This window comes from Oncorhynchus clarkii, chromosome 25 (genome assembly GCF_045791955.1).
Source record: "Oncorhynchus clarkii lewisi isolate Uvic-CL-2024 chromosome 25, UVic_Ocla_1.0, whole genome shotgun sequence".
NCBI lineage: Eukaryota > Metazoa > Chordata > Actinopteri > Salmoniformes > Salmonidae > Oncorhynchus > Oncorhynchus clarkii.
The window spans coordinates 2,495,184-2,523,141 of record NC_092171.1 but is presented as its reverse complement, the minus strand read 5'-3'; the positions used below and the strand labels follow the sequence as shown (position 1 = coordinate 2,523,141).

The following is a 27,958-nucleotide window of genomic DNA, read 5'->3' as shown; positions in this document are numbered from 1 at the left end:
ACTAAGTGTATGTAAACTTTCAACTTCAACTGTAGTAGGCCTAGCCTATAGAAAGCGGTTGGGTTACTCTTTCTAATAGAGGCCACCACTCTGTTCAGCTCTAATGAAGTGTTTGATTAGATTTTTGGTTACATTTGCATTGACATCAGAGTGATTAGAGGGACAACAGAGTGGTGAGTACCAGGCAGTTAGCAAGTTGGGTAATCTACTAATGACCATCAGCCCTAGGCGCGGTTCAGAAAACCAGTCAGTATCTGGAGTGACCACTATTTGCCTCATGCAGCGCAAAATATCTCCTTCGCATTGAGTTGATCAGGCTGTTGACTGTGGCCTGTGGAATGTTGTCCTACTCCTCTTCAATGGCTGTGCGAAGTTTATGGATATTGGCGGGAACTGGAACAATCTGTCGTGCATGTCGATCCAGAGTATCCTAAACATGCTCAATAGGTGACGTGTGGTGAGTATGCAGGCCATGGATGAACTGCAACAATTTCTGTTTCCAGGAATTGCGTACAGATCCTTGTGACATGGGGTTGTGCATTATCATTCTGAAACATGAGGTGATGGCGGCGGATGAATGTCACGTCAATGGGCCTCAGAATCTCGTCACGGTACCTCTGTGCATTCAAATTGCCATCAATAAAATGCAATTGGGTTCATTGTCTGTAGTTTATGCCTGACCATACCATAACCCCACCACCACCATGAGGCACGCTGTACATAACGTTGACATCACCAAACCGTTTTCCCACACGACGCCATACAGGCTGTCTCCCAGCTGCCCAGTACAGTTGAAACCGGGATTAATCCATGAAACCCACACTTCTCCAGCATAACAGTGGCCATCGAAAGTGGTTGAGAATGGTAGAGAAATTAACATTCTGTTAATTAACATTCTCTGGCAACAGCTCTGGTGGACATTCCTGCAGTCAGCATGCCAATTTGCACGCTCCCTCAAAGCTTGAGACATATGTGGCATTGTGTTGTGTGACAAAATTTAGAGTGGTATTTTATTGTCCCCAGCTGCTTAATCAGCTTCTTGATATGACACACCTTTCAGGTGGATGGATTATCTTTGCAAAGGAGAAATGCTGACTAACAGGGATGTAAACAAATGTATGCACAACATTTTAGATAAATAAGCTTTTTGTGTGTATGGTACATTTCTGGGATTTTTTATTTCAGCTCATGAAACATGGGACCACCACTTTACATGTTGCATTTATTTTTTTGTTTAGTATGGTTTGGGACCCACTACACTCCATCATGTTATGGCAACTTCTCATTGAGAGGGGATCAATGCAATGATGGCAATTAATGATTAAAGCCACACTGACACAGTTTGACCCAATGTGAATATAGGATTTTTTGTTGATGTGATTCCTAACGTCATCTGTCCTTGTCTTGTGTCTCCTTACCAAACTGCATCCAATTAATTGTTTTGAGGAGAGAGTATGCAAGAAATCAAGTTTCCCCCTAGGATTCAAGCCTTTCACACACTGTCTGGGCATGACGGTAATTAATCAGTGTTTCTCATAACATTCCTCATTTTTCTAGACATAGAACGAGTAGCAAATCGGTGTCCTGGTGTTCCAGTCCATTGACATTTTAGTTTTACCTCCATTGTGCAGTCTTGTCTTGGTGCTTATTTCTGTGTTTTTGTTCATTGTGAAGCTAGAAACAGAGTTGGCTAGCTACTACAGCACATAGTAGGCCAATAGAGGCTTGCTAGTCAATAGCTGGTTAGGAACTTTGGACCAGCCATGAAATAGGCCATACACAGCATTCACTGTTGAAGATTAACTTTAGTTTATATGGTCCAAGTGTTTGTTATTGCCTATTATACAGCAGGAGGGTCTAATCCTGAATGCTGATTGGGTAAAACTGCCTTCCTGTCGGTGTCTATACCACAATTTACCACCAGCTAATTCTAATGACATTAAAATGCCTATTTACACCGTTCCATCTGACTGTGCAATCCACTGTCTCATCAACCCAGCCAGGCACTTTGTAAACTTCATCTCCACAATAAAAAGCATTTAGACATCATCTCACATTTCCTTTAGACTAACATTTTGTTTTCAACAGAGGAGATTTGTATAAACCTTGCCATCTTATCTGTATCTTCGACATTAGCAACATTGTTTCAATATTCAAATTCGATCTCCTGCTGTCCCATAGTAATGAATGTGTTGGGAGTCAGGACGAGAGAACGTTTCTCAGCCAGTCGAAATCATGAATCAGCTGATATCATTTTTATGGGTATATACAAAGAAATGTCAATTGACAAAAGGTCAAACGAAATGAAGTGCAGCTAGTTTGCAGTCTTTCCAGCTTCACTTTGAAGTGATTGTGTTAGCTGTGTTGTTGGCTAGCTCCTCTGGACGTGTCCTGACGAGTGAGCACATTGTTATGGATGTATCCAAATAAATGTCACTAGAAAACAGCCTGAACAAATGCAAATGCATCTACTTTGCTGTTATTCTGCCTGCACTTTTTGATGTGAATAAGTTAGATGTAGTTGATGAGCTAACAGTACGGCAATGGAACATTTAGAACGAACGACTGGGTCGCGTCCATAGATACAGAACTAAAAGACTGAACGACTGGGTTGCGTCTCTAGCAACCGAACCGATAAAACGAGCAACTTGGGTGGCAACCCGAGATTTGTTTTGGGACTATAAAATCAAATCAAATTGTATTCGTCACATGCGCTGAATACAACAGGTGCTTACTTTCAAGCCCTTAACCAACAATGCAGTTTTAATGAAAAAAAAGAAAAATAGAAATAACAAATAATTAAGGAGCAATAATAAAATACTGGTAGCGAGGCTATATATGGGGTCCTGGTACAGAGTCAATGTGTGGGGGCACGTTGTGGAAGGATGAAATAGTATGAATAAATTCTTCAAAATAACCTTTTTAATGAAAATGCGTAAATCCATATTTGAATATGTTGGCAACCTGTTGTATAAAAGTGATAAATGCCCTCAAAGCCGGTGTTTGGAGGAAATATTGGCACGGTTTGCCCCTCGACTTCGTCTAAGGTGTAACAACACCTGTGGCAAATTATCCTCCCAACACTGGCTTCTTGGGCATTTTGAATACTATTATTAGTATTATTAAAAATACTTTAAAGTACTACTTAAGTCGTTTTTTGGGGTATCTGTACTTTACTTTATTATTTACATTTTTGCTAACTTTCACTTCACTTACATTCCTAGGGGAAATAATGTCATTTTTACACCATACATTTCCCCTGACACCCAAAAGTACTTGTTACATTTTGACAAGAAAACATTGGTCCAATTCATCCCTGGTCTTCCCTGCTCTGTTTGTAAATGATGTCTGAGTGTTGGAGTGTGCCACTGGCTTTCCATAAATAAATAAAACATTTGTTTGCTTAATATAAGGAATTTTAAATTATTTATACTTTTACTTTTGATACTTAAGTACATTTTTAGCAATTCCATTTACTTTTGATAATTAAGTATATTTTAAACAAAAGTTTTTTTACTTTTACTCAAGTAGTATTTTACTGGGTGACTTTTACTTGAGTAATTTTCTATTAAAAGGTATCTTTACTTTTTTTCATGTATGATAATTGAGTACTTTTTCCCACCACTGCCAAAAGCCGGCTAAACTCAACTCTACAATTTAAGATGGAGCTGGGCGAAAACTAGTGTGGGCTGACTGGAGTTCCAACGTCACAAAATGACGTTTTTATAAAAAACGACTTTCAGCACACAATTACACTGAACAATGTCATACGTAATTGGAGGGTGCTGAAATCAGTCGTTTAAAAAAAAAAAAAAAAACTAACTTGGAAAAAAAAAAAAGTTGTTGAATTTAATCCGCAATGATTCCAACAGTCACAGATAGAACAATTAGACATATTTGGTACAGTGGCTGACATTAGCTTGCTTGACTAAAGTTTACTTTGCTAGCTAGCAAAAATCACTGCCATAAAGTTACTTGGATTTATGTCAAATAAGGTGGACATGTAAAATATAAACACATTACCTAATGTCCAATTCTGAGTTCGCTGTCTTGTTATGAAGTGGCCAAAGTGCATTGCTAGCACGGTCAAAATCTGCCACTGAGATAGTGCCTGGTTACACGTTGAAAAATGACAGCTCTGGAATTTCTACTAGCTAAGCTAGTTCTGACTCGTATAATGCATTTCAAATGAATTTGTTGACCAAATAAAAAAAGGCAATATCTATTCTATGGAGTCATTATTATAACACACAAAAAAGAGTTGTATCAAAAAAAATATTTAGCACAGGATGAAAGGAGCCTTTTGTAGACCGGCAAAAGCAACACCGGCTATGGACTTTGAGGTCCAAAAAGGACCCCAAAAACATCTACCGGAAGATTTGGGTTTATACTGTTTATCACAACACGAAGTGAAAATTGGCTGTTGTAAAAATTGATAAAAACAAAAAAAATAAGATTAGGGTTACGCATAAGTTTAGCAGTGTGGTTAATCACTTATGAATATTTATTGTTTTACTTTGGGACTGTGGTAACTAGTGACGACCGATTATTTGCTGTACAAATTTAAACGTTAACGGATTTCCAATAAAGTAAGCTATTTCCCAATTTTGAGCTGACTTTGACAGCAATTTATGTAACGTTAGCAAGCTTTCTAGTTAATTATTGGGAAAACCTCCCACTACTGCTTATGGATACTTAGTTAGCTGCTAACCTTCGACAACAACACATCAAAATGAAAGTAAACGAACGTTAGTTAATACATTTAGCTATCTCTGCCATTAATTTGACTCGATTTTGCATGAATACAATTGCAGTAAGTTAGCTAGCTATGTTTTGCTAGTGTTGGAAAGTAGTCTGTGTCAAAATGTCAGTGCCTGTGATTGATTAATCTAACAAACTGACCATAGCTTGCAGAATACATGACACACTGTCATGAGAGCATTGTCTCAGTAATATGTATTTTATAGCTGTCAATGCATTGTGAGTTTGAATGATGTGTTTACTGCGTTAATGATGGCAAGCTCCTTTGGTCTCTGTCTTGGGCTGTTTCCAGAGAACTTGAGTGTGGAAGATGAACAGCATGTCCCCTGAGGTTGCACTGAACCGCATCTCTCCTGAGCTGCGCCCCTTGTTGTGCAGTGTGGTGCGGAATGGTCGAGTGGGCCTTGACTCCACCAACTGCCTGCGTGTCACAGACCTCAAGACTGGGTGAGTTCCTCTGCTTAATGACAGTCTGTGACCATTTAATATTAAACTATGTGGAGCAGTTCAATAGTTTAAAGTGTTTTCTCTTCCTTATATCCTCTCTTTCATGTGCACTAATTTGAGAAAATATAATAGGTGGAGGCAATATGACGGATGTGTGAATTCACTTTTACCTGTCAAGTACTGATGAAGAAGAGTGGGGCTGGTGTCCCCAGTTAATTTTTATGTAGAAGGACTGAGGCGCTCCGGACGTTCTACTCCAAAATGAATGAAAATCTAATTATGCTGACACCATCTAAAATATAATTTCCACCTCCAGAAAGAGCCCAATATCATATTGGTAAAATTATTTTAACATATTGGACCATAATATCGTGTATGCTGTTAGCAATAACCATTATCACCTGTAGCCCAACTGATGCAACACAGTGGCTATAAAGAAATCAAATCAAATCAAATTTTATTTGTCACATACACATGGTTAGCAGATGTTAATGCGAGTGTAGCGAAATGCTTGTGCTTCTAGTTCCGACAATGCAGTAATAACAAGTAATCTAACTAACAATTCCAAAACTACTGTCTTGTACACAGTGTAAGGGGATAAAGAATATGTACATAAGGATATATGAATGAGTGATGGTACAGAGCAGCATAGGCAAGATACAGTAGATGGTATCGAGTACAGTATGTACAAATGAGATGAGTATGTAAACAAAGTGGCATAGTTTAAAGTGGCTAGTGATACATGTATTACATAAGGATACAGTCGATGATATAGAGTACAGTATATACGTATGCATATGAGATGAATAATGTAGGGTAAGTAACATTATATAAGGTAGCATTGTTTAAAGTGGCTAGTGATATATTTACATAATTTCCCATCAATTCCCATTATTAAAGTGGCTGGAGTTGTGTCAGTGTGTTGGCAGCAGCCACTCAGTGTTAGTGGTGGCTGTTTAACAGTCTGATGGCCTTGAGATAGGAGCTGTTTTTCAGTCTCTCGGTCCCAGCTTTGATGCACCTGTACTGACCTCGCCTTCTGGATGATAGCGGGGTGAACAGGCAGTGGCTCGGGTGGTTGATGTCCTTGATGATCTTTATGGCCTTCCTGTGACATCGGGTGGTGTAGGTGTCCTGGAGGGCAGGTAGTTTGCCCCCGGTGATGCGTTGTGCAGACCTCACTACCCTCTGGAGAGCCTTACGGTTGAGGGCGGTGCAGTTGCCATACCAGGCGGTGATACAGCCCGCCAGGATGCTCTCGATTGTGCATCTGTAGAAGTTTGTGAGTGCTTTTGGTGACAAGCCGAATTTCTTCAGCCTCCTGAGGTTGAAGAGGCGCTGCTGCGCCTTCTTCACGATGCTGTCTGTGTGAGTGGACTAATTCAGTTTGTCTGTGATGTGTATGCCGAGGAACTTGCTACCCTCTCCACTACTGTTCCATCGATGTGGATAGGGGGGTGTTCCCTCTGCTGTTTCCTGAAGTCCACAATCATCTCCTTAGTTTTGTTGACGTTGAGTGTGAGGTTATTTTCCTGACACCACACTCCGAGGGCCCTCACCTCCTCCCTGCAGGCCGTCTCGTCGTTGTTGGTAATCAAGCCTACCACTGTTGTGTCGTCCGCAAACTTGATGATTGAGTTGGAGGCGTGCGTGGCCACGCAGTCGTGTGTGAACAGGGAGTACAGGAGAGGGCTCAGAACGCCCCTTGTGGGGCCCCAGTGTTGAGGATCAGCGGGGAGGAGATGTTGTTGCCTACCCTCACCACCTGGGGGCGGCCCGTCAGGAAGTCCAGTACCCTGTTGCACAGGGCGGGGTCGAGACCCAGGGTCTCGAGCTTGATGACGAGCTTGGAGGGTACTATGGTGTTGAATGCCGAGCTGTAGTCGATGAACAGCATTCTCACATAGGTATTCCTCTTGTCCAGATGGGTTAGGGCAGTGTGCAGTGTGGTTGAGATTGCATCGTCTGTGGACCTATTTGGGCGGTAAGCAAATTGGAGTAGGCTGAAGCATGGGGTTGCTTATCTTTCAAATCCAATTTTATTGGTCAAATACACATATTTAGCAGATGTTATTGCGGGTGTAGGAACACAAGCGTTTCGCTGTCTCCAATCGTGCGGTAGTATCTAACAATTCACAACAATACACACAAATCTAAAAGGAAAATAATGGAATTAAGAAATATATTAATATTAAGACGAGAAATGTTGCTGGGGAATTGACTAAAATATAGTAGAATACAATATCAATATATATATATATATATATATATATATATATATATATATACATACATATATACAGTGGGGCAAAATAGTATTTAGTCAGCCACCAATTGTTTAAGTTCTCCCACTTAAAAAGATGAGAGAGGCCTTTAATTTTCATCATAGGTACACTTAAACTATGACAGACAAAATTAGATTTTTTTTCTCCAGAAAATCACATTGTAGGATTTTTATGAATTTATTTGCAAATTATGGTGGAAAATAAGTATTTGGTCAATAACAATAGTTTATCTCAATACTTTGTTATATACCCTTTGTTGGCAATGACAGAGGTCAAATGTTTTCTGTAAGTCTTCACAAGGTTTTCACACACTGTTGCTGGCATTTTGGCCCATTCCTCCATGCAGATCTCCTCTAGACAGTGATGTTTTGGGGCTGTTGCTGGGCAACACGGACTTTCAACTCCCTCCAAAGATTTTCTATGGGGTTGAGATCTGGAGACTGGCTAGGCCACTCCAGGACCTTGAAATGCTTCTTACGAAGCCACTCCTTCGTTGCCCGGGCGGTGTGTTTGGGATCATTGTCATGCTGAAAGACCCAGCCACGTTTCATCTTCAATGCCCTTGTTGATGGAAAGAGGTTTTCACTCAAAATCTCACGATACATGGCCCCATTCATTCTTTCGTTTACACGGATCAGTCGTCCTGGTCCCTTTGCAGCTAAACAGCCCCAAAGCATGATGTTTCCACCCCCATGCTTCACAGTAGGTATGGTGTTCTTTGGATGCAACTCAGCCTTCTTTGTCCTCCAAACACGACGAGTTGAGTTTTTACCAAAAAGTTCTATTTTGGTTTCATCTGACCATATGACATTCTCCCAATCTTCTTCTGGATCATCCAAATGCTCTCTTGCAAACTTCAGACGGGCCTGGACATGTACTGGCTTAAGCAGGGGGACACGTCTGGCACTGCAGGATTTGAGTCCCTGGCGGCGTAGTGTGTTACTGATGGTAGGCTTTGTTACTTTGGTCCCAGCTCTCTGCAGGTCATTCACTAGGTCCCCCCGTGTGGTTCTGGGATTTTTGTGATCATTTTGACCCCACGGGGTGAGATCTTGCGTGGAGCCCCAGATCGAGGGAGATTATCAGTGGTCTTGTATGTCTTCCATTTCCTAATAATTGCTCCCACAGTTGATTTCTTCAAACCAAGCTGCTTATCTTTGCAGATTCAGTCTTCCCAGCCTGGTACAGGTCTACAATTTTGTTTCTGGTGTCCTTTGACAGCTCTATGGTGTGATTTTCTGGATTTCTTTTTCTCATTTTGTCTGTCATAGTTGCAGTGTACCTATGATGAAAATTACAGGCCTCTCTCCTCTTTTTAATTGGGAGAACTTGCACAATTGGTGTCTGACTAAATACTTTTTTGCCCCACTGTATATGAAATGAATAAAGCAGTATGTAAACATGATTTAAAGTGACTAGTGTTCCATTATTAAATTGATCAGTGATTCCATGTACATAGGGCAGCAGCCTCTAAGGTGCAGGGTTGAGTAACCGGGTGATGGCTATTTAACAGTCTGATGGTCTTGAGATAGAAGCTGTTTTCAGTCTCCAGGTCCCAGCTTTGAATCACTTGTACTGACCTCGCCTTCTGGATGATAGCGGGGTGAGCAGGCTGTGGCTCAGGTGGTTGATGTCCTTGATGATCTTTTTGGCCTTCCTGTGATGTTGGTGTCCTAGAGGGCAGGTAGTGTGCCCCCGGTGATGTTTTGGACAGACCGCATCTCCCTCTGGCGAGCCCTGCTCTTACGGGCGCTGAAGTTGCCGTACCAGGCGGTGATACAGTCCGGTAGGATGCTCTCAATTGTGCATCTGTAAAAGTTTGAGAGGGTTTTTAGCCCTCCTGTGATGTGTACACCTAGGAACTTGAAGCTTTGTGAATAGGGGCATACTCCCTCTACTGTCTCCTGAAGTCCACGATCAGCTCCTTCGTTTTGTTGATGTAGAGGTTATTATAATGGCACCACTCTGCCAGAGCCCTCACCTCCTCCCTGTAGGCCGTCTCGTCATTGTTGGTAATCAGGTCTACTACTGTTGTGTCGTCTGCAAACTTGATAATTGTGTTGGAAGCGTGCGTGGCCACGCAGTCATGGGTGAACAGGGAGTACAGGAGGGGGCTGAACATGCACCCTTGTGGGACCCCTGTGTTGAGGATCAGCGTAGTGGAGGTGTTGTTTCCTACCTTCACCACCTGGGGGTGGCCTGTCAGGAAGTCCAGGACCCAGTTGCACAGGGCGGGGTTCAGACCCATGGCCCTGAGCTTAATGATGAGCTTGGAGGCTACTATGGTGTTGAAGGCTGAGCTATTGTCAATGAACTGCATTTTTACATAGGTATTCCTCTTGTCCAGATAGGATAGGGCAGTGTTGAGTGCAATGGCGATTGTATGGTCTGGATCTATTGGGGTGGTATGCAAATTGCAGTGGGTCTAGGGTGTCAGGTAGAGGTGGAGGGGAGATGATCCTTAACTAGCCTCTCTAAGCACTTCATGGTGACAGAGGTGAGTGCTACAGTCATTTAGTTCAGTTACCTTTGCTTTCTTGGGTACAGGAACAATGGTATACATCTTGAAGCAAGTGGGGACAGGAGACTGTGTAGGGAGAGATTGAATATGTCCGTAAACACTCCAGCCAGCTGCTCTGAGGACGCGGCTAGGGATGCCAACTGGGCCGGCAGCCTTGCGAGGGTTAACACGTTGACCATGGAGAAGGAGATCCCAAGGTCATTGGGAGCGGTCTGCGTCGGTGGCACTGTGTTATCCTCAAAGCTGGGAAAGAATGTGTTTAGTTTGTCCGGGAGCAAGACGTAGGTGTCCGTGATGTGGCTAGTTTTCCGTAGACCCTGCCATATACAGTGCATTCGGAAAGTATTCAGACACCTTTCCCTTTTCCACATTTTGTTACCTTACAGCCTAATTGTAAAATGGTTTAAATACATTTCCCTCATCAGTCTACACACTATACCCCATAATGACAAATCGAAAACAAGTTTAACAAATGTATTAAAAATAAAACACAGAAATACCTTAATTACATAAGTATTCAGACCCTTTGCTATGAGACTCAAAATTGAGCTCAGGTGCATCCTGTTTCCATTGATCATCCTTGAGATGTTTCTATAACTTGATTGGAGTCCACATCGATTGGACATGATTTGGAAAGGCATACACCTGTGTATGTAAGGTCCCACACCAGGGAAGGAATGGCGCCGACTGTGAGGGCTGCCTCTCTTGTAGTCCTTAAAAAACTTTGCAATTGACAGTGCATGTCAGAGCAAAAACCAAGCCATGAGGTCGAAGGAATTGTCCGTAGAGCTCCGATACAGGATTGTGTCGAGGCACAGATCTGGGGAAGGGTACCAGAAAATGTCTGCAGCATTGACGGTCCCCGAGAACACAGTGGTCTCCATCATTCTTAAATGGAAGAAGTTTGGAACCACCAAGACTCTTCCTAGAGCTGGCCGCCCGGCCAAACTGAGCAATCGGGGGAGATGGGCCTTAGTCAGTTAGGTGACCAAGAACCTGATGGTCACTTTGACAGAGCTCCAGAGTTCCTCTATGGAGATGGTTGTCCTTCTGTAAGGTTCTCCCATCTCTGCAGTACTCCACCAGTAGCCACTCCTCAGTAAAAGGCACATGACAGCCCGCTTGGAGTTTGCCAAAAGGCACCTAAAGACTCTCAGACCATGAGAAACAAGATTCTCTGGTCTGATGAAACCAAGATTGAACTCTTTGACCTGAATTCCAAGCCTCACGCCTGGAGGAAACCTGGCATCATCCCTATGGTGAAGCATGGTTGTGGCAGCATCATGCTGTGGGGATGTTTTTCAGCTGCAGGGACTGTGAGACTAGTTTGGATCAAGGGAAAGATGAACAGAGCAAAGTACAGAGAGATCCTTAATGAAAACCTGCTCCAGAGTGCTCAGGACCTCAGACTGGGGGTGAAGGCTCATCTTCCAACAAGACAACGACCCTAAGCACACAGCCTAGACAACGCAGGAGAGGCTTCTGGACAAGTCTCTGAATGTCCTTGAGTGGCCCAGCCAGAATCCAGACATGAACCCAATCGAACATCTCTGGAGAGACCGGAAAATAGCTGTGCTGCTCCATCCAACCTGACAAAGCTTGAGACGATCTGCAGAGAAGAATGGGAGAAACTCCCCAAATACAGGTGTGCCGAGCTTGTAGCTTCATACTCAAGAAGACTTGAGGCTGTAATCGCCTCTTGTGTGTTGATTGATTAGTGTAAAACATTGTTTTTTAAAATTAATTTTAGAATAAGGCTGTAACGTAACACAATGTGGAAAAAGTCAAGGGGTCTGAATACTTTCGAAACGCACTGTACGCCTCGTGTCTGAGCCGTTGAATTGCGACTCTACTTTGTCTCTGTACTGACGTTTTGCCTGTTTGATTGCCTTACGGAGGGAATAACTACACTGTTTATATCCAACTTTATTCCCATTAACCTTGCCGTGGTTAAACACTGTGGTTCGCACTTTCAGTTTTGGCAAGTTAGTTAAGAACAAATTCTTATTTACAATGATGGCCTACCGGGGAACAGTGGGTTAGCTGCCTTGTTCAGGGGCAAAATGACAGATTTTTACATTGTTAGCTCAGGGATTCGATCCAGCAACTTTACGGTTGCTAGCCCAACGCTCTAACCACTAGGCTACCTGCCACCATCTATCCACGGTTTTTGGTTTGGGTATGTTTTAATTGTCAAAGTGGGAACAACATCCACTTTACTATTCCTGATGAACTCAGTCACCTTGTCTCTGTATACTTCAATGTAATTCTGAGGCAACCCGGAACATATCCCAGTCCGTGTGATCAAAACAATCTTGAAGCATGGATTCCGATTGGTCAGACCAGCGTTGAATAGTCCATAGCACGGGTACTTACTGTTTGACTTTCTGCCTGTAGGAAGGGAGGAGCAGAATAGAGTTGTGATCTGGTTTGATGAATGGAGGGTGGGGGAGGGCCTTGTAGTCATCCCAGAAGGGGGAATAACAGTTGTTGAGAGATTTTGAAGCGCAAGTACTACAGTCAATGTGTTGTCAGAACTTGGGTAGCGTTTTCCTCAAATTTGCTTTGTTGAAATCTCCAGCTACAATAAATGCAGCCTCAGGATATGTGGTTTCCAGTTTGAAAAGAGTCCAGTGAAGTTCTTTGATGGCTGTCGTGGTATCAGCTTGAGGGGGAACATACATGGCTGTGACTATAACCCTATTGGGCTAATCATTAGCTAGGTTTCAAATGTGATCTTTTAACTAGTTAGCGTTCTATTGATTCATTTTATGTCCCCCTCCAATACTTTACCTGGTTGCACTACTCTTGCTCAACTAAAAATGTAATCTGTCTCATCACAATTTTTTTAGTCAGTCCCCCAAAATTATGTTGGGTGGTGTTTTACTGCAAGTTACCCTACAATTGACCTGTGTTACATTAAGCTCCACTCTCCCCTCTGCACTCTCAGCGAATTGCGGTGCGGTAACGTTAACCATGCTGCTGCTAAAAACTCCTTTTTTGTTGGGCCTTTTAAACATTCTAGTGCAAGAGGCGTCACTACAGTCCTTGGTTCAATTCCAGGGTCTTTCACATCCGGCCGTGACTGGGATTCCCATAGGGCGGCGCACAATTGGCCCAGCGTCGTCCGGGCCGTCATTGTAAATAAGAATTTGTTCTTATTTAATTAAATAAACGTTACACACACCACACTGACCAGAAAGTTATTTTGTTGGCATTTACGTATGTCCCCATTACCAGTAAAACATAATCAAAACCTATTTCTTTCACTAACTTGCTGTGCTGTTTTGTTGTTAATTTGTTCAGTTGTTTCATTCTCAACCAGGATTTTTATGGAACACCGTTTGGGTCTTTGTATGTCAAAAAAGATACACGTCGAATAACACTATTTGACGTGTCAAATAAGCTTGTTGACCAATCATGACCTGAATATGACTGCACATCACATAATAATTTAACACGTTCATACATTTTTTACGTAGTTATTACATATTGATTACACAATCACTCGTATTTCATATGTCACAATGATTCATGCTATGATGCTGGTGAAGTTGTCTCGTGCACCTACAGTGCTGGTCATAAAAAAAGCTAGCTAGCTCATGGATGCAAACAATGTTCTTCCCCAAAAACATAGCAAAACGAGAATCTGTTTCAGTACCTATAGTTAGCTCACTGTCATCTAAAATAACCCTAGTTTATGGGTCGGCAGGGTAGACTAGTGGTTAGAGCGTTGGACTAGTAACCGGAAGGTTGCAAGTTCAAACCCCCGAGCTGACACGGTACAAATCTGTGGTTCCTAGGCCATCATTGAAAATAAGAATTTGTTCTTAACTAGTTAAATAAAGGTAAAATAAAAATATAAGACTGTTCTTATTTGATTAATGGTGGTCAGACCCATGTATGTGAAGCTAGCCACAATAAGGATTAGCCACAAAAGTGGACTTTGCGGTTAGCCTTCAAAATAAAAGTGGCATAATTCTACTAATTGTATTCATTTGCATCACTGTCATTGGCATACTTTTATTTTGAAGGCAAACTGCACATTCCTCTATTGTGCCTAATACTTATTGTGGCTAGCAACACAACACAACGTGGTCTGGTCGAGCCTCACTAGCCAGATGAAGCTAGCTGTCTGCTAGCTTTGGGCAACAGGGTTAAGTAGCTGGCTAGCTATTTATGTTCATGAACTGAAGTTCAATGTCAATAGGCGAACAACAAGTGGCAACCTAGCTAATATATACTCACAAGGATTCCTAAATCATTGCTAAGAATAATGAAAATGACTGCGGTTTCTATTGGTCATTCTTTTCAGGCTGGTTGTATTTATTGGTGCTAAAGCTAGCTACCCCAGAAGTTGCAGTTGAACAAATGATGCTTATTACCAACGCGGTATTGTATACACATCGTTCGTGGCCGGTGTTTGCTTGTTTGCAGACTTTTTTGTAAGGCTTTGACAGTGCGACTATCTTTTTTGACATGCAAAGACTAAAACGGCATCCCATAGTATGCATGTGGTGGAGCAAATTGCAGTGACTCTGTCACTGTGTAACTCCGGTAGGGCAATATCTGAAAAATTGCGCACTTGATAGTGTGTACCGGTGCAAGACCAGTCGGCGAAAGCCAACATCACGCACGAAAGAGAACGACTGATTGTCAAGGGCAATGAATTCCATTATCTTGATGTTAATGGATTTCGCGTTTTGAGTTGTCTCGCTGAAATTTTCTTGCTCTTTCAAATGACTGCTCGATCCACACAGAAGACATTGTGGGCTAGGTTAGGAATGCTGTGTTGCACATGTAGCACAACATTTTACGTGGCGTCATTACGTCATATAGGTTTGCACGTCAGCTTTGACATCTGTGTTGCACATCGGCATTAAACTAGACATCGGGCCGATACGAATTTTAGCTAATATCGTCCGATTCCGATATGTTCACCGATATATTGTGCATCCCTACTCTTAGCTTTCATTTGACACCCAATTTGACATCTCTTTCCCCATCTCTTCAGATGCACGTCTCTGACTCCAGGGCCCTGTTGTGATCGATTCAAACTGCACATCCCCTACGCTGGAGAAACCTTGAAATGTAAGCAGTGTCTGTCTGGCTCATTCTCCCCTATTTGTCTCCTTTCACATGTGTTTGGTTAATTTGTGCCATGAACATCTGGTCCAGGTCAGGGCTGGTTGGCTCTGTTGTTAAGGTCATTTCTGCGTCCCAAATGGCACTGTTTTCCTTATATAATGCCCTACTTTTGTCCAGGGCCCCATAGGGCTCTGGTACAAAGTAGTGCACTCAATTTGTTTTGTTTGTTTTATTTTAAATGTAACCTTAATTTAGCTATGCAAGTCAATAGGGAGTAGGGTGCCATTTAGGATGCGGCCTATGTGTATAGAGACAGCTGATCCTGATTATGTTGATAGGGGCAGAAATGTATTAGTAATCCAGTGTGATAGATGGGACCTAAATCAGCTCATGATTTTAGCTTCTAGTTTTGTAGCTGTGCAAGTTAGCATCGGCATGTTGCCATTCTTTTTGAGAAAGTTATACAGTAGTTGGTGTAAACATAAATATAATCGGCTGTCACTTGGTTGGGGACAGATTTACTGATCAGTTGTGCTTCTTTGCAAATGGATAACTTGCGCAGATGCTGAATAAATATTTAAATCGTTATGGATTTTTAATGAGAGAAACAATCTTATGTTTTTTTTTTGTTGCCTTGTCCCCTGCCTACGCTAACATTTGAAAGCCTAAATCTTCCTGAACAGCTTTGCCTTTGGGTCTTATGCTTTCATATGAGGCCAGGTGGAGTTGTCTCTGCATTGCAGTTTGTTTGTAAGGAAATCTTGATCAGTAGACTATTATTTGATGTGGAATGGTTTATCTTCAGTTAATATTCTAGGGAATGTTGTTTTTGCTGGGTTGGAAGGGTTTGGCATTCATTAAAATGGACAATACAATGAGTTATTTAAGTGATAATGCCCTCGAAGTCGGTGTTTGAAACATGCCTTTAATGTCCAAAAAATGGGAGCAGTAACCGAAAGGTATTGGCACGGTTTGCCGTCTCGGGCCTAACACCACCTGTGCCAATAAATCCTCCAAACACCAGCTTCGAGGTCATTATCACTTTAACAGGTTACCAACGTATTCAAATAATGATTGAAATATTTTCATAAAAAAATGTATTTTCATGAATTTATTCATACTACACTGCTCAAAAAAATAAAGGGAACACAACACAATGTAACTCCAAGTCAATTACACTTCTGTGAAATCAAACTGTCCACTTAGGAAGCAACACTGATTGACAAAAATTTCACATGCTGTTGTGCAAATGGAATAGACAACAGGTGGAAATTATAGGCAATTAGCAAGACACCCCCAATAAAGGAGTGGTTCTGCAGGTCGTGACCACAGACCACTTCTCAGTTCCTATGTTCCTGATGTTTTGGTCACTTTTGAATGCTGGTGGTGCTTTCACTCTAGTGGTAGCATGAGACGGAGTCTACAACCCACACAAGTGGCTCAGGTAGTGCAGCTCATCCAGGATAGCACATCAATGCGAGCTGTGGCAAGAAGGTTTGCTGTCTCTGCGCCCTGTGCTCTTCACAGATGAAAGCAGGTTCACACTGAGCACGTGAGACAGACATGACCGAGTCTGGAGACGCCGTGGAGAACGTTCTGCTGCCTGCAACATCCTCCAGCATGACCGGTTTGGCAGTGGGTCAGTCATGGTGTGGGGTGGCATTTCTTTGGGGGCCCTCCATGTGCTCGCCAGAGGTAGCCTGATTGCCATTAGGTACCGAGATGAGATCCTCAGACCCCTTGTGAGACCATATGCTGGTGCGGTTGGCCCTGGGTTCCTCCTAATGCAAGACTGACCCACTGCCAAACCGGTTGGTGGATGGAGCGAGACATGATGTCCCAGATGTGCTCAATTGGATTCAGGTCTGTGGAACGGGCGGGCCTCAACGGGCGGGCCTAGACCTCATGTGGCTGGAGTGTGTCAGCAGTTCCTGCAAGAGGAAGGCATTGATGCTATGGACTGGCCCGCCCGTTCCACAGACCTGAATCCAATTGAGCACATCTGGGACATCATGTCTCGCTCCATCCACCAACCGGTTTGGCAGTGGGTCAGTCATGGTGCACCACAGACTGTCCAGGAGTTGGCGGATGCTTTAGTCCAGGTCTGGGAGGAGATCCCCCAGGAGACCATCCGCCACCTCACCAGGAGCATGCCCAGGTGTTGTAGGGAGGTCATACAGGCACGTGGAGGCCACACACACTACTGAGCCTCATTTTGACTTGTTTTAAGGACATTACATCAAAGTTGGATCAGCCTGTAGTGTGGTTTTCCACTTTAATTTTGAGTGTGACTCCAAATCCAGACCTCCATGGGTTGATAAATTTGATTTCTGTGTGATTTTGTTGTCAGCACATTCAACTATGTAAAGAAAGAAGTATTTAATAAGAATATTTCATTCATTCAGATCTAGGATGTGTTATTTTAGTGTTCCCTTTATTTTTTTGAGCAGTGTATTTCATCCTTCCACAAGATATAGTCTCGACACAAATCTAGGGTGGCTATGCAAGCCGGCTGGTCGTTCGTTCTATCTGTTTGGTTGCCAGAAACGCGACCCAATCGTTCAGACTTTTTGTTCTGTATCTATGGATGTGGCCCAGTCATTCGTTTTAAATGTTCCATTGCAATACTGTCTGGCAATGTTCTTATCCCTTAGCTAATTTACAGTCACGTCAGAATAACAGCAGAGTAGCTGCATTTGCATTTGTTCAAGCTGTTTTCAAGTGACATTTATTTGGATACATCCATAACAATGAGATAATGAGGCACAATTTCGCCTAACATAGAAAATGTACTCTCTCGTTAGGACACTGTTGTTGTTCAGAGGAGCTAGTCAACAACACAGCTAACACAATTACTTCAAGCTGAAGCTGGAAAGACTGCAAACTAGCTGCACTTCATTTTACCTTTTCAATTTACATTTCTTTGTATATATCCATAAATATTATGCCAGCTGATTCAAGATTTCGACTGGCTGAGAAACACTGCCTGTCTGTCCGTCTCATTACTATGGGACAGCTGGAAATCGAATTTGAATATTGAAACAATGTTGCAAATGTCGGAGAGACAGACAGCAAGGTTTATACAAATCTCTGCTGTTGAAAACTAAATGTTAGTCTAAAAGAAATTAGATAATGTCTCAATGCTTTTTATAGTGGAGATGAAGTTTATAAATTGCTTGGCTGGGCTGATGAGACAGTGGATTGCGCAGTCAGATGGAACAGAGTAAATGGGCATTTTAACGTCATAGATTTAGCCTGTGGTAACTTGTGGAATATATACCGGTTGGAATGTGGTTTTAACCAATCAGCATTCAAGATAAACCCACCCGTCGTATAACTCATATCAACTCTTTGGCATCTCATATAACCACTGGGTGTAGTCTAGATCAAATCTTGTAGATCAAAATGTGGATGTAGATCAAATTTCAAGTATTGCGTTGGCCTATGTTGGATTCACCCAATGTGTTTTTCGCTTTTCCAAGATGACTGTGCCGAAAAAAAAAATATATAAAAAAAAATGTATACTGTATTTTAAATAAATTGTCAGATATTGTTTCTTACGTCTAAAAATGGTTTTGTCAATAGCGTTTCAAGTTTAGTAGTTGTGAGTCTTTTGATAAGCTCAGTGCTTATGAAAACATGGAACATTTGAACACAGGCAGCCACTCTATTTTGCTACTTACCCACATTAAACATGATGTTTATTGTACTGGACATTACTGGAATTGCATTAAACAAACCTCTCACATTTGAGAGACGTCCCACATTTGACGCTTTCCATATAAGGTTGGCTCCAAAAATGCCTCCAGGCACCCACAAGATGTTTTGAAATGATTATATCTTTGGTGGGAATGATCATAATTGGGTTTTCCTGGAATGGCCGTGAGTCATGACACGCTTGCACACACGCACGCGTATACACACACACACACACACACACACACACACACACACACACACACACATCATATATTTTTATTAGCCCAGGAATAGGTTGAAAAACCAGGAAGGAGGTTTTTGTGTTTGGCATTTGTGAATGAAGAGGTTATATAGCCTCAACACAAATAGTCACAAGTGGTAGGCCCCACTGCTCAAAAGCAAAACTGTATGGAAGTAATGACTATTATTCACTACCTTTCTGCAGGTCAATGGGTGCAAAAACATCAGGAGTTATTGAGGCAAATTGTTTGTTTCCTGGTTTTGGTTCCTCAACAACAAATTCTCCCTCAGCTGCGTCATTCCAACAGATGGTTAACCATTTTGCCGAGACTTTGGCACAAGATTTAAGCTGTAAGATCATGACTGAGTAGAATGAAAATACTGTGAATCAGTCAGTATGGGGCTGTGCCTCTGAAAGTGATTCCATTTGGCTGGTATAGGCTATTCTGTGCCCTTTAGCGCACTATGGCATACAGCCCTCAAACGCAACTCTGGACCTCAAAGCCAGTTCCGCTGCTTTTTGTCATTGTTGGCCTCTAATCAGGGACTGATTTAGAGCTGGGACACCAGGTGGGTGCAATTAATTATCAGGTAAAACAGAAAACCAGCAGGCACCCCTGGCATACAGTATTTGTCTTTGTATTCAATTAGGATACTGCAGTAAGACTGGGTAGGCTACTTCCCCAAAATCCTGGATCATCAGTGTTCTCCCCCTCATATAACTCTGAAATTAAATGAGTATTCTGTTGGATGAATACAAAAGCGTTTGACGGGTTCAAAATCTGTCATTCTGCATCTGAGCAAGGCAGTTAACCCACTGTTCCCTCGGGCGACAATGACGTGGATATCGATTTTAAGGCAGCCCCACGCACCTCTCTGATTCAGAGGGGTTGGGTTAAATGCGAAAGACACACTTCAGTTGAATGCATTCAGTTGTACAACTAACTAGGTATCCCCCTTTCCAATTCCCTTTCAAATATCCAGTAAATGTCCCAATGTATTTTTCTTTACTAAGCATACTTCTGATTATTTGTTTATTGTAAGAAGCCTACATTTAAATAGGCATCCATCCACACCTTGTATGTCTTTTTTCATTGTTTCAGTATTTTGTCCAAGGTCAAGTTTATTTGTGTGCAAATTAGTTAATAAATTGATTGAGTAATGTACCCATCATCATTTCCAAAAGTGCCTATAATCACATAAAATATATGGAGAGAACTTTTTAGACCCAGCTCCTGGCAGTTTGGCAGTGCTGTGTTTTATTGCTTGATGTTTTCCTGTTCTTTGCCTGAGGAAGAGCGTTTGTTTAGTCCAGGATGCAAGGCCTTGGGGTCCTGGCCAGTGTCTGGACCTGCCTGCCGATAGCGTGCAAGATCGTGGTGGCACGCCACACAATGAACGGCACAAACTGTGCCCATTAAAGCATGTTCTTTCCAGAGCCTAACCAGCATAGCTGGCAGAATGTGTGATTTGTGGAGGTTAGGATTTTGTGACCACAATAACTTTTAACACCTGTGAAAACGGGCGGTGTTACCCTGGCGCACAATGTGCGTGTGTGTATCATTTTGCATATTAGTAACAAACCCTCACCACCCTGCTTCCTGTGTGTGTGTTGCGTCTTGTGCAGCATTGGTGGCTGCTGAGGGGAGGACGGCTCATAATAATGGCTGGAATGGAGTCAATGGAATGGTATCAAACACATCAAATACGTGGTTTCCATGTGGTTGATACCATTCCATGGACTCCATTCCAGCCATTATTATGAGCCGTCCTCCCCTCAGCGGCTTCCACTGTTGTACAGGTGGTCCAGTGCAAATTGCTGACCCCCTACTCCAGTCCCCTCTACAGATCCCTCCGAGAATGTTGTGTGTGCCAGTATATTGGACCAATAATTATTTTTTTAACTGTTTTCCAGGCGTTATGTGACAGATTTATGGCAAATCCCCTCCTCCCGTTTGACACCTCTACTTTCTGGAAAAAATATTGCCATGTGTGTGTTTCTCTTCTCCCTCTCTGGCATAAAAACGGGAATAACAGAACAAAAACACCCTGCGCTGAAGGAAATAGAATTGTGTTACATCTGAACATTCTGAACTACCCTTGAGTTAAAGGGATAGTTTGGTATTTTGGCAATAAGGCTCTTTATCTACTTCCCCAGAGTCAGATGAGCGCGTGGATAGAGTCTCAGTTCAGATTGAAGGAAGTTGCTCACTAGCGTCAGTTCAATAACTGGAAATCTATTGGAACAACTAGTATGCTAGCTGTTTCTGTAGACTTCCAGTAATTGCTCTAACGCTAGTTAGCATTGGCTCGCGAAACTACCGTTAAGTTCCTTCATACTGGACGCAGCCACATAAAAGTAGAGTAAGGACTTTTGTTGTGCTCTGTATTATATTATACTCTGCTCAGCTCACTGACTAGCTGATGTTGGGAGAATCTCTCAGGTTATTGAAAGAACATTGGTGCAGTGACATTATGATATCAGAGCCTGCGTCAATAGAGCAAAGTAAACTCAGCAAAAAAAGAAACGTCCCTTTTTCATGACCCTGTCTTTCAAAGATAATTTGATCTTCATTGTAAAGGGTTTAATCATTGTTTCCCATGCTTGTTCAATGAACCATAAACAATTAATGAACATGCACCTGTGGAACGGTCGTTAAGACACTAACAGCTTACAGATGGTAGGAAATTAAGATCACAGTTATGAAAACTTAGCATACTAAAGAGGCCTTTCTACTGACTCTGAAAAACACCAAAAGAAAGATGCCCAGGGTCCCTGCTCATCTGCGTGAACGTGCCTTAGGCATGCTGCAAAGAGGCATGAGGACTGCAGATGTGGCCAGGGCAATAAATTGCAATGTCCGAACTGTGAGACGCCTAAGATATCGCTACAGGGAGACAGGACGGACAGCTGATCATCCTCGCAGTGGCAGACCACTTGTAACAACACCTGCACAGGATCGGTACATCTGAACATCACACCTGCGGGACAGGTACAGGATGGCAACAACAACTGCCCGAGTTACACCAGGAACGCACAATCCCTCCATCAGTGCTCCATCAGACTGTCCGCAATAGGCTGAGAGAGGCTGGACTGAGGGCTTGTAGGCGTGTTGTAAGGCAGGTCCTCAACAGATATCACCGAAAACAGATAGCTATGGGCACAAACCCACCGTTGCTGGACCAGACAGGACTGGCAAAAAGTGCTCTTCATTGACGAGTTGTGGTTTTGTCTCACCAGGGGTGATGGTCGGATTTGCATTTATCGTCGAAGGAATGAGCGTTACACCGAGGCCTGTACTCTGGAGGGGGATCGATTTGGAGGTGGAGGGTCCGTCATGGTCTGGGGCGGTGTGTCACAGCATCATCGGACAGGGACACATAATAACATTTCTGTTAGTCACATGTCTTTGGAACTTGTTCAGTTTGTCTTAATTGTTGAACCTTTTTATGTTCATACAAATATTTGTACATGTTAAATTTGCTGAAAATATACGCAGTTGACAGTGAAAGGACGTTTTATTTTTTTGCCGAGTTTATTATTGATGAATGAAATGTTAGGCTCAAGTGTATAAAAGTGTGTATTCTTATTTTAAATGTATGTAGTTCTGTCCTTGAGTTAATAATAAGTATGTACTGTTATGTGTGTAACTGTGGCTGGGTATGAATGTGGTGTAGGGGAATGAAGGTAGAAATGTAAGACAAGTTGCTGAGGTGGAAACCATTAAGTTGAAACTTTAGAGGGAGGAAACTCCACACCATTCAATATTGCTGCGTTCACGTATGTAAACTCTGATCCCGCTGGCTGAGGTGAAAGCTTCAGCGGAAGCCAAAGACCTTAGGTAAAACTCCCATCTGATTCTGGTTCATTTTATGTGAGCAGGAGCGTAACACATCCATCTGATTCACATTGACCTCATTTTATGAGCAGGTCCAAAGCCTAGCACAATACCTCAGATAACCCTTCATGGTTGGTAGACTGCAAGCCGTTACACTATACCTCAGTTAAGGGTTAAAGACCGAAACAAGGCTCAAGATTCAAGGCCTGGTTATTTATGAATGTTGCTTTTTACCTAATGAAACAAACCTATAGTGGGTGGTAACTGTGTAACAAAAGGCCTAGAGTTTTAGAGATGACATGCTAACCCAGGATACCCGTTACGGGTCTTAACTGTAACAAGTCTATACTTTAACCCAGGATACCCGTTACAGGTCGGAACTGTAAAAAGTCTATACTTTAACCCAGGATAACCATTACGGGCGGTAACTATAAGAAACAAGGTAGCTTTATTCAAGTCAGGGGAATTTGGCAAGAAGTGTCAGCCTACAGATATCAGATCTTAATTAATATGACCTATTTTGTCAGAGGAGGAAAGCTATCCTGCAGCAGTAGGATTTGAATGTCTATTTAATATTTTGAATCGATGCCAGGGGGCAGCTGGAAGCGGTGTGTGTAGGCTATACAATAATTTAGACTGCAGGTCCACTGGGCGTCAGTTCAAGTAGCCTATGTAGGCTACGTGCAGGCTACAGCATGTCTTGTGAGAGTTCTTATGTGAATTATAATAAAATGACAATATTTGTAAGGAGTATATTTATTTTTTGTTTTATTATGTGTCCAAGGCAAGCAATAGGCTAAATATATAAATGGTTATCTCACTGTGGTCCAGTGGGTACAGCCACTGACAACGGCATACATATGCTAGAGTAAGCACGAGTTTGAATCCGGTCCACTAATGCCCTTTGAATTAGTACTTTTCTAGTTACTCTCTGTGGGCTGTGCTTGTAAGTAATTTCTCAGGAAAGGAACTTACTTTTTACTCTGTTACATTTTACCAAATCACTTTAGTTACATAGATTATTATACTGAACAAAAATATAAACGCAACATGCAACAATTTCAAAGATTTTACTGAGTTACAGTTCATAAATGGAAATCACTCAATTGAAATAAAATCATTAGGCCGTAATCTATGGATTTCACATGACTGGTCAGGGTTGCAGCCATGGGTGGGCATTGGAGGGCATAGCAACCCATTGGGCTTATTTTCGCGAGAGTGATCCCTCTCGCTTCGCCTCTTCCTTTCTGCCTTAGTCCTGCTTGCAACCAAAGCCTTTCAAGATATGTTCGCCCTCTGGCTGGCATTGTCATCAGAATAATGTGTCCTTTTTTAACAAACTAAGGGCGATTTAAAAAAATCTATTTTACAAGCATTCTGTACAACAAAAATAAAGTATTTCCACATTTACCACAGCAAATCTACTGTGGCAAAAGTATCTGGTATGGTCATTTCTTATCGACAAAATTTAAGAAAAGACCCCCGTCCATATTTCAATCAATCAATCAATCAAATGTATTTATAAAGCCCTTCTTACATCAGCTAATGTCACAAAGTGCTGTACAGAAACCCAGCCTAAAACCCCAAACAGCAAGCAATGCAGGTGTAGAAGCACGGTGGCTAGGAAAAACTCCCTAGAAAGGTCGGCACCTAGGAAGAAACCTAGAGAGGAACCAGGCTATGAGGGGTGGCCTGTCCTCTTCTGGCGGTGCCAGGTGGAGATTATAACAAAACATGGCCAAGATGTTCAAATGTTCATAGATGACCAGCAGGGTCAAATAATAATAATCACAGTGGTTGTAGAGAGTGCAACAGGTCAGCACCTCAGGAGTAAATGTCAGTTGGCTTTTCATAGCCAATCATTCAGAGTTTGTCTACTGCTCCTGCTTTCTCTAGAGAGTTGAAAACAGCAGGTCTGGGACAGGTAGCACGTCCGGTGAACAGGTCATGGTACCATTTGAAAATGTCGAACTACATCAAGTCAATCTGGAGATTGCATTATTTGTGACAGAAGGGCTTGGGCCAGAATCCAACCCACGCCAACACGGTAGGCCTATATGTGCGCCCTAAAGGGAGTAGCCCTACCAGCTAGACCAAGATTGAACTGCATTTTGACAGTTCATTTGTAACCTTAGGATACACTAGACACTTCTATGTCGTACCCTAGTTGAGACCAACCTTCTGTTATTTAAGCTATTTAAAATTACAGTTGTTAATGTGTGTGGCTGAATTTCAACCTCTTTGTTAACAAGGTAGAACAGTTGAATTGTTATGAACACACCCTTCTGTCTGTCTCCAACTGTTTAAACAGCATGCTAACCTGCGTTCGATGTTTCCCAATGCTGGAAGGGGGTTAAAAGAAAAGTTTGGGAACCCCTGATCTAAGCGATTGATAGTTAGTGTTAAGCAGTCTGCCTGATTTACTTTTAAGAAGTACTGAAATAGTGATTTTGTTGGAAAGCATAGGCAGCAGCTCTATAGAGATGAGATGATGTCTTGGAAATAAAGGCATAAAACAAAACAAATGTAATATACACAACAACTGAAATTGTTTATTAAAACCTCTTTGGGCTAGGTGTTCCGCTAGCGGGATAATTCCGACAACATCCGGTGAAATTTAACATTCATGAACACACAAGTGTTTTATATAATTTAAAAGTTTAACTTCTTGTTAATCCATCTGCGTTGTCAGATTTCAAAAAGGCTTTACGGCGAAAGCATACCATGCGATTAACTGAGGACAGCACCTCACGTCAAAATATTTTTGTCAACCAGCACAGGCTTCACAAAATGACAAATGGCGATTAAATAAATCACTTACCTTTTGAAGATCTTCCTCTGTTTGAAATCCCAAGGGTCCCAGCTACAACATCAATGGTCGTTTTGTTCAATAAAATCCTTCTTTATATCCATAAAAGTCAGTTTAGTTGGCGCCATTGTTTTCAGTAATCCACTCCTTCAACATGCAAAGGAATCCAAAAAGCTACCGGTAAACTTCGTCCAAACAAATCAAACAATGTTTCTATTCAATCCTCAGGTACCCTAATATGTAAATAAATGATAATATGTCAGACGAAAAGAACGGTGTTCAATAGGAAAGGAAAATAACGAAGAGCGCACCCTCATTCACACGCCCCAAAAGCCTACTTTTCCTGTTGAGCTCCCTTTGGAAAAACTACTATTACTTGTTAGTTTTTCAAGAAACAAGCCTGAAACCCTGTATAAAGACTGTTGACGTCTAGTGGAAGCCATAGGTACTGCAATCTGGGAGGAATTTTTCAATATAGACCCATAGACTTCATTGGAAAGGCCTGTGACCTCCAAAAATGCCATATCAATTCTGTTACACTCAGACATTGTAACAGTTTTAGAAACTTCAACGTGTTTTCTATCAAATTCTACCAATTATATGCATATCCTAGCTTCTAGGCCTGAGTAACAGGCAGTTTACTTTGGACATTCAGGATCCTGCCCCCTAGCCCTAAGTAATGTAAAGAAATTATGGTTAATATGTGATAAGAAGTAATGGGCAATCACTACCATCATGGGACTTTAATGATTTTTTTTTATTCTGTGTCATTACAGCATTCAACCCACATTATGCGTAGTCAAATCAAATATTATTTGTCACATACACATGTTTTACAGATGTTATTGTGGGTTTAGCGAAATGCTTATGTTTTTAGCTCCAAAATATCTAACCATTCACAACAATTCACACAACCTAAAAATAAAAGAATGGAATTAACGAATATTTAATGTCTAAAAATATAATCGAAACCATAATCGAAAAGCGTGATATTAAAAAATAAATAAAATTGAACTGACCTCAAAAAGGACTAATCCCTTAGCAATAATGATACGAAAACAATAACATAACAGAAACAATAATGGCACTTGATCCAGACAACACAGTGCATTCAGAAACTATTCACATCCCTTCATTTTCCATATTTTGTTACAGCCTGAATTAAACATTTACTAAATAGAGATTTTTTGTCACTGGCTTACACACAATACCGCATAATGTCAAAGTGGAATTTGTTTTACAAAACTTTTACAAATTAATACAAATGTAAAGCTGAAATGTGAATGAGTCCATACGAATTCAACCTCTTTGTTATGGCAAGCCTAAATAAGTAGAGGAGTAAAATGTTGCTTAGCAAGTCACATAACAAGTTTTATAGTGTTTTTAACATTACAAGTCACATAAGTTTCAGTTTCATCTCTATACCTCACACATACAATTACAGTGCATTCGGGAAGTATTCAGACCCCTTCCCTTTTTTCCTAATTTTGTTTTATTACAGCCTTATTCTAAAACTGATTAAATAAATAAAAATCTACGTCAATCTACACACAATACCCCATAATGACTAAGCGAAAACAGTTTTTTTTATAGATTTTTGGTTATTTATTAAAAATATAAAAAATAAATACCTTATTTACATAGGTTTTCAGACCCTTTGCTATGAGACTCAAAATGAAGCTCTGGGGCATCCTGTTACCATTGATCATCATTGATGTTTCTACAATTTGATTGGAGTCCACCTGTGCTAAATTCAATTGATTGGACATGATTTGGAAAGGCACACACCTGTCTATATAAAGGTCCCACAGTTGACAGTGCATGTCAGAGAAAAAACCAAGCCACGAGGTCGAAGGAATTGTCCGTAGAGCTCCGAGACAGGATTGTGTTGAGGCAAAGATCTGGGGAATGGTACCAAAACATTTCTGCAGCATTGAATGTCCCCAAGAACACAGTGGTGTTCATTATTCCTAAATGGTAAAAGTTTGGAACCACCAAGACTCTTCCTAGAGCTGGCCGCCCGGCCAAACTGAGAAATCTGGGGAGAAAGGCCTTGGTCAGGTAGGTGACCAAGAACCCGATGGTCACTTTGACAGAGCTCCAGAGTTCCTCTGTTTAGATGGGAGATCTCTGCAGCCCTCCACCAATCAGGCCTTTATGGTAGAGAGATCCTTGATGAAAACCTAGACTAGGCAAAGGTTCACCTTCCAACAGGACAACGACCCTAAGCACACAGCTAAGACAACGCAGGAGTGGCTTTGGGATAAGT

The 27,958-nt window shown here is 41.8% G+C and overlaps 2 protein-coding genes across 4 annotated transcripts in view; one reads left to right on the top strand and one right to left on the bottom strand.

The window, feature by feature from the left end:
- LOC139383880 (ribokinase) overlaps positions 1-4,142 on the bottom strand; it is a 71,687-nt gene extending 67,545 nt beyond the window's left edge. Inside the window, exon 1 of one of the 2 annotated variants that reach the window (XR_011628800.1) lies at positions 4,024-4,142. The gene's annotated coding sequence lies outside the window, so the exon portion shown is untranslated. The remainder of the gene's footprint in view (positions 1-4,023) is intronic. The other variant, XM_071128476.1, reaches the window with a different exon arrangement.
- Positions 4,143-4,339: 197 nt separating this feature from the next.
- LOC139383749 (BRISC and BRCA1 A complex member 2) overlaps positions 4,340-27,958 on the top strand; it is a 207,483-nt gene continuing 183,864 nt past the window's right edge. Inside the window, exons 1-3 of one of the 2 annotated variants that reach the window (XM_071128309.1) lie at positions 4,340-4,589; positions 5,054-5,208; positions 15,029-15,105. In XM_071128309.1, the coding sequence (XP_070984410.1) occupies positions 5,072-5,208; positions 15,029-15,105 (214 nt within the window). In that variant the 5' untranslated portion in view covers positions 4,340-4,589; positions 5,054-5,071. The remainder of the gene's footprint in view (positions 4,590-5,053; positions 5,209-15,028; positions 15,106-27,958) is intronic. The other variant, XR_011628781.1, reaches the window with a different exon arrangement.